General features: G+C 42.0%; 1 protein-coding gene across 3 annotated transcripts in view; it reads left to right on the forward strand.

Annotated features, from left to right (window-relative positions):
• The window catches only part of LOC107383564 (netrin-G1), a 108,808-nt gene that overhangs the window by 43,100 nt on the left and 52,916 nt on the right, over nt 1–12,792 (forward strand). For all 3 annotated transcript variants that reach the window (XM_015956293.3, XM_015956291.3, XM_015956292.3), the window contains exon 3: nt 8,750–9,393. In XM_015956293.3, the coding sequence (XP_015811779.1) occupies nt 8,750–9,393 (644 nt within the window). The remainder of the gene's footprint in view (nt 1–8,749; nt 9,394–12,792) is intronic.

The following is a 12,792-nucleotide window of genomic DNA, read 5'->3' on the forward strand; positions in this document are numbered from 1 at the left end:
TGCATCATGTTACAGCATCTTCTTAAATGTTGTTCAGAATATCAGCTAAGACTGTGTCATTTACCTGGTTCAGGTCCCCGAACACTGAATCACAGCCGTCTGCTGTGAGCGTTCTCCTCCTCCAGCGCGCACCATGAATGAGAATGGGCATCCGGAGGTGTGGTTGAGAGGGTGTGGGGCCAGTGACAGGTCGGCAGGTGTCATGTGGCAGGTTAGGAGGTGCAAGGCCGAGCAGGATGATGGGCTGATTAATCCAGCAACACCTCCGGTCCGAAGAGAGAGACCTCTCACAGCCGCAGAGGAATCACAGACGTTAGAGCGAACAAACTTACAAAGTACACACAGGTCAGAGAGATTTCTCAAACTTTTTCTCATTGGATTTCTTCCTCAATGTGTGTTCCAAAAAATGGCTAACACCTATATTTAATAATAACCTTTAGGACCAGCATTGGGTCATCTTACTCTGGCTTTTCTTTGTGCCTATTGAGGAAAGTTGGTCATGATACCAAACAAAGAGAATCAGATTAACAACAAGCTTAATATATTGGGGAATGTTGTAAATAAAACTCTGAAACTAAATTGTAAAATTGCATTTTGTTAGCCTGGCAAGCCAAATGTGAATATAAAGTCTGGACACGGTCTATTGACAGCACTCAGTCGTGGGACGGGATCTACTGTCTCCACATGCGATTGGATAACGAACAACATGACATACTCGCCGCTACGGATGTCAGTCAACGAGGCAGTTCACCATACTTCATTAGAGAAAATGCAAATACCTCTCTTTTCTAAATAAACTGAAGTACATCTATCTTCTCTTGACTCAAAGAAAAGCTCAAGTCCAAATAGTCCAAAGTTGATGCCAAAGCTGATGCCAAAGCTGTTTCAAATGAGCCGTTGCCATCTTTGTTTTTACAGTTGCATCCCGCCCACCAATAGAGTGCTGTCATTGGCCCTCCAGACTAATAGAGTGCTGTGATTGGACCACTACGGTTGTCGGTAAATGGAGCCGTTCACCATTACATCATGGAAGAAAACTTACAACATAAAATAAATACATAGATTTTCTTAATAAACACGATGGAAATGACCAGCCACAATACTAGCCAGGGCTACTGAGGTTCCTTTGGAGCTTGTCCAGAATGAAGGTCTGGATTATAGGTTAGTATTTAGTAGGTTTCTCAGTGTAGCTACACAAGTAACTAGTTGTGACAGAATGCTGAAGAGTTTACTGCAAATTTAGGAAAATATCTTTGAGACAAACCCTTGAGAACATCTTTAATATTTACTGTACTGATTGTCCAAAGTGAGCAAGGCCTGTGCTCCCAAAACAAAATTTCCTACATAAAACTTAAAAACAAAAGTCATTTGGCTTGAATTAATTGTTGTACAGCTTATTCACAGATTTCATGTATTTCAACCTCCAAAACAATGGGGCGTTGCTCATTTGGGTAGCTTTGACATAGAAACTCCTGAAACCAAATAGACAATAAAACCAAAGTGTGTGTTTGTTGTCTGACTTATTTGAAGGACATCAAACTAACCGTGAACAGCCATGACTCGTTGTTGAGTTTTGACACAACAGATTAATGTTAAAAAGGCCAATTCATTTCTAAGGCTTCTGATATTTGAGATTCTCAAAAGTTGGCAAGTTGAACGATATTGCATTTCATTTCCATTTTACCCATTCTGACACATTCATTTTAGAACGAGTACCTTCAGACCTGAGCTCCACTGGTAACTTTAAGGTTATAACTAGATCAGCATTTTGACATCTTCATCAAATAGCTCGACCCAGGGGTCTCAGGTCCAGACAAGATCTAGAGAAACACATTCATGTGTTCATCTCCAGCAGGCTGGACTATTGCAATGGTCTTTTATCTGGTCTTCCCTAAAAAGCTGTGAAACAACTGCAGCTTTTTCAGAATGCTGCTACTAGAGTCTTAACAAGAACCTATAGAACTGAGCACATCACTCCTGTTCTTCAATCTTTACACTCGTTAGTAGTTGGGGCGATGGTGCCACAGGAGTTAAGTGCTCGCCTCATAATCAGAAGGTTACAGGTTTGAGCTCCGTTCAGTCTGTCACTGTTGTTGTGTCCTTGGGCAAGACACTTAACCCACCTTTGCTGCTGGTGGTGGTAGGAGGAACCGGTGGTGCCAGTGCTCGGCAGCCTCGCCTCTGTCAGTGTGCCCCAGGGCAGCTGTGGCTACAATGTAGCTCAACACCACCAGGGTGTGAATGTGTGTGTGAATGGGTGAGTGACTGATTGTGCTGCAAAGTGCCTTGGAGGGTTCCAGGACTCTAGAAGGCGCTATATCAAATACAAGCCATTTACCATGTAGTAAGTACAGAACTGATTTCAAAGTGCTTCTACTAGTTTATAAATCACTCAGCAGTATGAGGCCAGAATACATGTTGGATCTCCTTCCTGTACATCCGGTATAGGGCTCTGAGATCCTTATAGGAAGCAGTCAGCTGGTAGAACATCGGGTCAGAACCAAACAGGGTGAAGCTGCTTTTAGCTACTATGCTGCTCACAGATGGAATCAGCTTCCTCAGGACCTCAGTAGTGCCCAACTCTAGTAACTTTTAAATCTAAATTGTAAACTTGCATGTATTCATCAGCCTTTGAATGCCTCTTCTTTTGCACTGTAGCTGCTCACCCTTCAACTTATTTTTTTTTTCTGATTCTTAAATCTGAAATAATGTGTTTTTAATTTGATCTAAACATATTTGTGCTATCATGTTATTTTAATGTTAGTCCTATTCTCACTAATGAAAAGCACATAAAATTGCCTCTGAGTACGAATTGTGCTGTACAAATAAAGCTGCCTTGCCTTGCCTTCTGGTTCCCTATGAGGGTGCTGGTCTGAGGATTTTCATCCCAATATTTCAGTCTGACCTTGTGTTGTGGGCAAGCGGACAAAATTCTCCCAGGTACCCAAGGCTTTTAATTTTACTTGTACAGTTGTAGAGGTATTTATTGAACTGGGGCATGTTAATTATAGAAAACAGCTTGAGAAAAGCTAATCCTATTATATTATGCTACATCTTCTTATGTAAAACATTGACAAAAATACAAGAATATGAATCAATATTTTTGTTTTACCCAATGACATCACTGTGACGCTTTTACTTGTAGTGTTGCAGAGATTTAGCAGGCAAACGATTGTACCAGGGTGATTTTTAGAAGCAGCAGCAACCACATTCCTCATTGAAAAATATACTTTTACATGTTCTGAATATTTTAAATGGGAAGTTTGAGTTGAAGAAAATGCTGGAGTAGAGAACTGTTGTGAATTAAAGCTTGACCAAAGCTCCAGGTCCAGAAATCTGTCAGCTGAACTGATTGGTCGGCTTGCCTGTGCCCATCTTTCACCAGCAGCTGTCTTTATCGTGGGAATTTATCTGCAGGGCCACATCGTCTGTCAAAGGGGACATCCACACGAGGTTGCACTTCGTCACCCTCATAGGTTACAGGACACTCATTTCAATATGTGCTTCTCTCCAAACCAAGCACCAATGTGGGAATTTCTGTGGTTCCCTGCAACTTCCAGGGAAAAACACACACTTGTGACATGATAAATCTGCAAAAGAAATAAAGTCTTGATGTGTTTGATGTGTTCTCCATTGAATTCTATACATTGCAAACAAAGGAGCACAGTCATGAAATTACATCCCAACATCCTCTAAGCCTTCATGATGATCTGAGGTGTCCTGATTTCTTTACATTCCAGTAAATTACATTTGGATTCACAGCTCAAGTGTTTTCCTTTGTCTGCCTTGCTCTCTGGCTCTCCTGCTGTGTGATGCCCTGATATTGGATTGACCTTATAGGCTGCAGAGATCAGTACATCATTAGCTGCCACCGGCCACAGACTCCCTGCTCAAAGCCTTCTGCACTGAGCAAGCGCCTTCAGACGGATCATGTAGCTCCGATAAAGACCAGCAAGGCTCGGTGACAAGGCAGCCAAGGTGGTAATATAGATGTCAGCTGGAGCAGAAAGACAGACCATTAAAAGGTGTGTTACATGTGCTGTTTGTCGATACATGTGAATCTGCGTTAGCTACCTGGTCGGGTATGGAATGGGCTTACTGAAGCAGAGATGTGCAGATATTAAAGATTCATGGTCACGTTTTACTAAAAGTTTAATACATTTGGTGGATAAGCTATTTTTGTCACAGGGACTAAAGGTCTTCTTTCACTATTGGGAGCTGTCTGAGACATTTTTAATCCTATAGATTCCCAACCCAACACAGACTTGGTGTTGTGCCGAAACATTTAGTTCTGCTGAAATCTGATCGGCCTGCGTGACAGTGTGGGAGGCCATTTTTCAGCTGACCACAAACACACCTGAGCTGATTAACCTGCACGTGATGGAAACGTGGTGGTTTTTGGCTTTGGAGATTTGGAGTTTGGATGTTTCGTTGATCTACTGGCAGTAAAACATTAATCGTGCATATTTTATTCAAAGTGGAAATATAGACTCAAATGGGATATTTTTCTGACTATTAAAATTGGAATAATTTGGAAGCATATTTTATTTACCTGCAGTGTTGGGCTACGTGGGTTTCAAGCACATTTATTGATTTTAACAACTTGAATCTACTCGCTTAAAAAGAGTACAAAATCTCAGCCTCCCCTTGTTCCCTGCAGTCCATCCATCCATCCATTCTCCTCTGCTGATGGGGTCTGGTCGCCGTGGCAGTAGCCTGAGAAGAGAGGCCCAGACTTCCCTCTCCCCATGCAGCTGCTGGAGCTAGCCTCTCCAGGCCAATCCTAAGGTATTCCCTGGCCAACCGAGAGACATAGTCCCTCCAGCATGTCCTGTGTCTTCCTTTGGGTCTCTTGCCAGTTGAACGTGCCTGGAAAACCTCACCAGGGAGGCATCTGTTATTCTGATCAGATGCCTGAGCCTCCTCAAGTGGCTCTTCTCGATGTGGAGGAGCAGCGGATCTACTCCGAGCCCCTCCCGGATGACCGAGCTTCTCACCTCATCTCTAGCCCAAGCCACACTGCAACTATTTATTTAGATCCGATCCCGGCTCCGACCAGAGAATGCTGCTGTTGTGTCCTTGGGCAAGGCACTAAACCTGCCTTGCCGCTGGTGGTGGTCAGAGGGACCGGTGGCGCCTGTGTTCAGCAATCTTGCTTCTTTCCGAACACCCCAGGGCAGCTGTGGCTACAATGCGGCTCACCATCGCCAACATGTGGATATGGGTGTGAATGGGTGAATGACTGATTGTGTTGTAAAGCATCTTGGGGGGTTGTAGAACCCTAAGAAGGTGATATACAAATGCAGGCCGTGTGCCATCTTACTCCTTTTATTAATAAAATGAAACTTGGTTTTGATCATTTTAAAAATCTTTTTTATGGATTTTTCATTTCAAGATGTAAATAAAATAGTTTCTTACACACATATATTGTTTGACATGACATCATGACTATGGTGCATTATATTTGAAATAATTGAATTTTTCCATAACAGTGACCTATCTTTTCATAACACCCCAAGCTAAGCTGTATTTTCATGCAAGCACTTCCTCTTTTAAGGTCACGTCTATTTTCTAGTTGGTCGATATTTAATTTTGGTACAAAATTCTTGTTTCTTTGAAATCCTCTGCTGACTTTTTCCCTCTCCCACAGCCGTGATCCACAGGTAAAGGATCAGGTTGAGAGGGTTTATTGTTTTTCAATAGCTGCCCCCCGGTAGAGCACCGAAGCCCTGGGTCTTAAATGACCATATAAGGTATTGATCTTCATAAGGCGGTGTTTTTGTTGTTAAATAACCACCACAGGATGCCCACTAAAAGGTGTTGACCTTTTTAGGTCTCTCATTCCACCTAAACAAGGTCCTCTGGGGATATGCTGGCAAGGGTGGACTGGCCTAACTGGCATTCTGGCACTGTCCCGGTGGGCCACTTGCCTATTTTGGGCTAACGCCACCACCCCATCCCGCTCTGAGGTCCGACGAGTCATAAAGATTCCAGGGCCGAAATGCCATCCCAGTCCACCCCATACACTGGTAGTTTAGGGCTCATGGAGGGAGAATAAATAAAGTACCTTTTTAAAAGTAAAAAAAAATGTTGCCCTAATATCAGATCATTGAGGTACATCATCAGCGGGGTATGAGAAATATTATCTTTGTGTCTCTTTGAGCCTGTTCCTGGACACTTGTGGTGACTTGGCTGAGCAAATGTCTCCCTTAGAGGTTCCTGTTTATCCTCTTTTTCCTGTTTTGCCAGAAATATGTGGTCTCATTAACCACAGATGATGTTGTCACAGTGTGACTGTGAATAAACATCCATCCTATGTAGATACAAAGACAGCCACCCCACTGTTCCTGGAAAAAACAGTGGGAACTAGTAAAAAAAAAAAAAAAAGTGTAGACACACGCTTCTGGATCACAACAGGGAAATCACACTGTCTTCTAAAGTCCATCTCTCTCTCTCTCTCTCTCTCTCTCTCTCTCTCTCTCTCTCTCTCTCTCTCTCTCTCTCTCTCTCTCTCTCTCTCTCTCTCTGTACCATCAAGCTCTAACAGACCTCCAGACCCATTCAAGCACAAGCAGGGAATTTAACGAGCTTCAGCACACATCATTGGTAAACTGTAGACTCGAGTACAATTTATTGTCCCTGTGGCAGAACTCAGACAGCCACCATTCTCCTTATTACCACTTAACTCTCCTTTTCAAATCTTCTTTTTTTTTGTTCTCCCGTGTTTGTGGTTTCAGGCTACGCCGTGGCCTTTCAAGCTTTCTGTTAGTTTGAATGTGTGTGGGTGTGCATGGGCGGGAAAGGAGACTACTTATAGCCGCTGAGATCTTCCTTTAAAAAACACACATTTCTAAAGGGTTACATTTTCTCTACCTCCCACTCTTTTTCATCCGCACATTCTCTCTTTGCTTTATAACCCTTATTACCCTTCTAATTGGATCATGTAATGTGCGTTTGAGTCAGCCGCCCGGGCCTAGTGACCCACAATCCGGCAGTCTTTTTCCTTCCCTCATCGAATAGTTATCTCTTCTAGCTTCAGAGTAAGTGACTGATAGCATATCAGAGTCCCACAGGAAATGAAATGGACTCTGGAGATGTATATCTAAAAACAGAGCAGCCATCCATATATCTCCCGGTGAAGGAGATAAAAGAAAATCTAATATAATTTTTCTCTTTGGGGAAGAGATTCTTAAAATCGCTTTAAGACAAAAGCAGCTATTGGTCTTTTCAAATAAAAGACAATGGTTTGGTGCTTATCAGTATTCCTGCCATTGGTCTTCCTTCAAGAGAGTGGCAGTTTGGGATGAATGCACCGCAACATCTAAGCGATAGGTGACTAACGTCGGAGATAGCGCTGCTCTCACCTTAAGATAATTTTGAGTGTAGAGTGTCAGATGATTGCAGATTATCGAACCATGTTACAGTTGATCTGAATCTCATCAGCACTTAACCCTCATTCTTTGTGCAACAGAGGTGAGAGGAATGTAAATTGGAGAGTTTTGTGCTTTCTGGCCTTGTTTCAGCTCTCTTCTCTCTCACTGTTCTCTCACCTCACTATCCAATCACATTTGTGCACTCATAAGTACACCCAGACATACAAATACATACAGCACACACACACACACACACACACACACACACACACACACACACACATTCAGAGCTCTCTATCTCTGTCACAAACAAACACATCAAGAGCGCCTCTCTTTCTCCCCACAAATGCGCTCGCACAAGCACCCGGGCTTACTGGATGTCTATGGTAGAAAGCAAACATGGGCCCATGAAAAATGCATGTCCCTTTGCCTGTTTATAAGAAACACTCATCGGGATTCAGTTCCCCTCCCAGCTGAAATACCACACAGGAATATCAATTACACAAGGCAATTTGGGTGGAAGTGTAGGCAGGAATGATGCTCAACGAGAATACGGTATCTACAGTGTCGTCTCAGTGAGAGGGGTCACCCTTTCCTCCATCCTGGGAAGGGACGTTTCTAAAAAAAAAATTATATATTGGCTGGAATTTGATAAAAAAAAACTGTGTTGAATCGGTGGAATTTTGATAGGATAGCAAGTCAACAAGGCAGCAGAAAAATAAATATCTTCTCAAGGCCAAACGCAAACTTGTAAGACAGTCCAAAGGACTTGGTTTGAGAGTTGTTTTCAGAGCTAAATTTAATGCAATATTTGTGAAATTGTGATTTTTGAGCCTTCTTGAACAAAAAAACTCTGTGTGTATTTCCTCCCTGTCAAGTTTATTGAACAAAAGACAGTCTTTGACGTGTTAAAATTTCAGAGACCGTACATTCTACCTGATGTCTGTTTCTTGCTGTCTTTACCACACCCCTGATCAATTCTGATTCAGCTTCAATCAGTTTGCTGTAGGGTCACTCATTTTACCAATTGCTCTTGGAACAGCTTATCAATATAATCTAAGGAAAAGAAAGTCAAAACACAGAAAAACAAGTGAATGCTAAAAGTAAGGAGCCAGGTTTATGTTACAATTGAGTCAGACCTCTTTTGTTTTAATTCTTTGGTTTTGACCCTTTTTACCAATATTGTTGAAACTTTAACTACTTTTTGCACATTAAGTGTACAAATTACTGTTAAATATTTGTGTTCACGAAACATTTTCCCCAAAATGTCTTCATTTGCATAGATTCCAGTTTAAAGTTTTTTTGGATCAAGAAAATACATTTTTTCCCAGAATCACTTCAGTAAGCACTTACCTTGGTGTTTTTCTCTCTTTCAGGAGAATCCTTACATGTGCAACAATGAATGCGATGCTGATACAGAGGAGCTGGCTCATCCTCCTGAGCTCATGTTTGACTTTGAGGGTCGTAACCCTACGACTTTTTGGCAGTCAACGTCGTGGAAGAAGTACCCAAAACCCCTGCAGGTCAACATCACTCTTTCATGGAACAAGACAGTAGAGCTGACTGATGACATTGTAATTACTTTTGAGTCGGGTCGACCAGAGCAGATGGTTCTTGAAAAGTCCCTTGACTATGGTCGGACCTGGACCCCTTACCAGTTCTATGCCACTGACTGCTTAGACGCTTTTACCATGGAACCCAAGACAGTGAATGACCTTACCCAACGCACCCTGCTCGACATCATTTGCACCGAGGACTACTCTCGCGGCTACGTGTGGAAAAATGACAAGACTGTTCGATTTGAGATAAAGGATCGCTTCGCTCTGTTTGCCGGACCCCGACTACACAACATGGCCTCGCTATACGGCCAGCTGGATACCACTAAGAACCTGAGGGATTTCTTCACGATCACTGATCTGAGGGTTAAACTACTGAAACCGGCAACTGGAGCCACCATGGTGGATGAAAACAACCTGTCCAGATATTTCTACGCCATCTCTGACATCAAAGTACAGGGCAGGTAAGACCCACTAAGGTTTGTTTTGTGGTTTTTGTTCTTGAATAAAAATAAAGATGTTTTTAAAAATAGACTGCTTTACACATAAAGTAAACAAGGTCTCATGTTTTCAGTGTGGTTTGGGGCAAAACCTTCTAGGGACTAGCGACGGTGGGACAGGAGTTGAGCGCTCACCCGTAATTGGAAAGTTGCAGGTTTGAGCCCAGCTCAGTGTCGCTGTTGTTTTGTCCTTGGGCAAGACACTCTGGAGAGCTGAAACCTGGGACCCACTTCTATGATGTTGATCGTTCTCAGTAAGAGTGCACAGCTTGTCAGGGTGTGCTTTTTCCTTCTGTAAGTCATCGGAATGAGTCTGCTTTTTCAAGGATTGGGAACAATGTTGTTTCCGGATGCACAGAAACGGTCCATGCGACAGTCATAAAGCCCTCACAGCTGCTCTCCAAATGGAACCTTTGTTGCGTGCTGCAGTTGGTTTATGTGGAGGGTAACTAGGTTTGTAATGACCCATTAGATGAGGCCCACAGTAAATTGAAACAGTTAGTCTCTAATTAAAATTCAGTAGACTTCAATGGTAGATTACAACCATTAGCAAGTTGGCTAATTGGTGGGAGACTAATCTTGTAATTAAGAGCATTTGCAGCTGATTAAATGCTAATCATCTGGGACACATCAGTGAAGCGTGAATACATCTAGAATAACCAAACTGTTGTTCTAAATTTAGCTCTGCTCAGTTTGTAAAAGACTGGATTTATGGTTGTATATATTAGTTTACAGTTTAAATATTTAGCACCTTATATGTGTTTTTTCTTTTCTTTATTTGGTCAGTTTACTCAGTTTGACAAAGAGACAAAACTTTGAGGTGCTTGACTTTTTTTGGCCTCACATATTTTTCCTAATGGAACCACGTTATGATAAGAATGTCGTGTTCTGAAGTCAAAGGAACCATTTCAGGATTGAAACTTACACTCTGAAACATGAACTGATGAGTTTTAAATTGAAAGGACTGCCAGCGTGGACAACATAGCGTCTCCCACAGTTATCTTGTTTTGTCATTCATTAGAGTCTCGAAAAAGGTTGGACACCATGAAAATAACTTATTTTGCCCAATTTTCCATCCCACCCCTGGGCATCAAATTCAATTTTTGAGCAAAAGTTTTCAGGCAGGAAGAAAACAAAATAAACATATGATTTCAGTCGAGGAGTGGATCAGTCACTCACATGAAAGAGTGCGATGGAGACAGGTGGAAAGTGACTGATTAGAGCTCCCAGCAGCCTCAGCAGCCTTCTGGCTACCACCAAACCTGAAAGTCTTATCTCAGGATGGCCATCCTGTTCGAAAACTCCCAGAAACCCCCACAAAGGCTGATAAACTCTCTCTCTCATACATAACTGAATATTTGCAGGCTCAGGTTAGCTGCAGATGTGTTCAGGATTTTGAAGTCCGAGCTCTGAAAGGAAGAAAAGCTGCACGTCATTTAGATACAAACAGAAAAGTTGTTGCTGAATCAAATTTACGAAAGGAGCCTTTGAATTATTTTACCAAGTTCAAAATTGAGGTTTCAAACAAAGAAATATTGATCTGAACTGATGCTGTTTGAGACCGTATTTAAAGCTGCTAAAGCAAATCTGCAAACAAGATTTGAACGCAAACATGGTCATGGAACACTCACCCCTCCCTTCATTTATCCTCTCTGGAATTGCATCCACCAGAACTGGAAACACGCAATGCCAGAGCAAACGGGAGAACGTTAAACACCAGTCGCTGTTTTCTAGGTCCAAATGTATTTTGTTGTACATGACTTTTAATGGTGTTTTTCTCTTTGGGATTCTGGTAGTTTATCCTAAAGTTGAAGTGGTAGCTGCCAGTTTTTTCCCCTTCTCTGATATATTTGAGCAGAGAACACCAGTGGTGGTCTATTGCTGTATATGAGTGCTTAATAAATGGAGGACCCAGGGAAGTGCAGCTGTTCGGTGAGACCAACAGCTGGATGGTGCTTTTGATCCAAGCCGAGTTATTGGTGAAGGTCTTTAGACGAATGCCAAGCCACTTTATTTTATTTTCTTATTTTTTTTATCTCCACAATATATTTATAGCTACTATACTATGACAGAAGGTTGTTAAGAGGCATGAAAATGTTTTTTTTCCGAATTTGCTGGAACAGCTTTAAAAGTGTAGAATGTCATGCAGGCTGAAAATGAAAATAGACTCCTACACTATCTCCTGCATTAGCTTCTGATAGAAAATAGATGGTGAAACTCTAGGATTTGAAAATCCTGACCGATCTACATCACACTGTTACTGAACATTCATGAACTCACCCATCTTGACTCATGACGGGGAAGGCTGTTGTTGTTTTAGCGTCCAGGAAACAGCAGAGAATGTTTCGGCTAATAGAAGCTAACATTTAGCATTAGCAACTCCACCACACAGCAGAACCCCTCCAGGCTTGTGTCATTTGTGGAGATGAAAAATCAACATTGCTGAGCAAACAGAGTCAGCGGTAGAGTTGCATTGGTCTTATCCAATGCAGAGGTGAGGTCTACAAATATCAGGAAATTAGACTCCAAATCCTGCTGTGTTAAGCTTAACTCTGATGTGGCAATATTCTAGTTCCTGAAACAGGTGCACCAGAGATTTTTTTCCCCAGAAAACGACTTACAAGACATTTCTTCCTACTAGAGACCACTGCATATGAACTGATTAAACGAGCTTTCCGCACCCTTAAAGGTAGTGGCCACACTCAGCATTAAAATTGTAGATATACAGTATAACTACACTTTACCATCTATATAAATATGAACTGGGTTCAGTTTTTCATTTTTTTAAGGAATTTAGTCATAAATCATTACAGAAAATCAGAATTCTCTCCTCCACGCAATGAAGAACTGTGTTCAGCATACGTCACTCACACACGTCATAATAGGTAGCTGCTGTTGCTAGCATGGTAAATCACTGTATTTTGTTTACTATTGTGTTCCTAATAAAAACAGAAAATTGTGTTTACTGCTGCAGCTAAAGGCCTGAGCCATATGTCCGTGTCCTTTCGCGTATTTTTAACTAACATAGGTTTGATCTAAAATAATAAGCTACATCTATAAATCCATTTAGAACCTCACCGGCACTTCTGGACTCCAGCAGGCGAGTCCCGTCAGCATGACTGCCGCAGCACTATCCGTGTTAGCACCGGTAACAAATAATTTGTGAAAACTACGACACACACACACACACACACACACACACACACACACAGAGATACAGATATAATCTAAAAGACAATCCCCATTTTTCAACAATAGATCCTCCTATAGGACCGGTAGAACCTCCGTGTCATCCTGGATCAGAAAACAACGATCCGAGCTAGCGAGTTAGCATCAGGAAGATTTATTCTGGTAAGCAATCGT

The sequence above is a fragment of the Nothobranchius furzeri genome, chromosome 11 (genome assembly GCF_043380555.1).
Source record: "Nothobranchius furzeri strain GRZ-AD chromosome 11, NfurGRZ-RIMD1, whole genome shotgun sequence".
Lineage (NCBI taxonomy): Eukaryota > Metazoa > Chordata > Actinopteri > Cyprinodontiformes > Nothobranchiidae > Nothobranchius > Nothobranchius furzeri.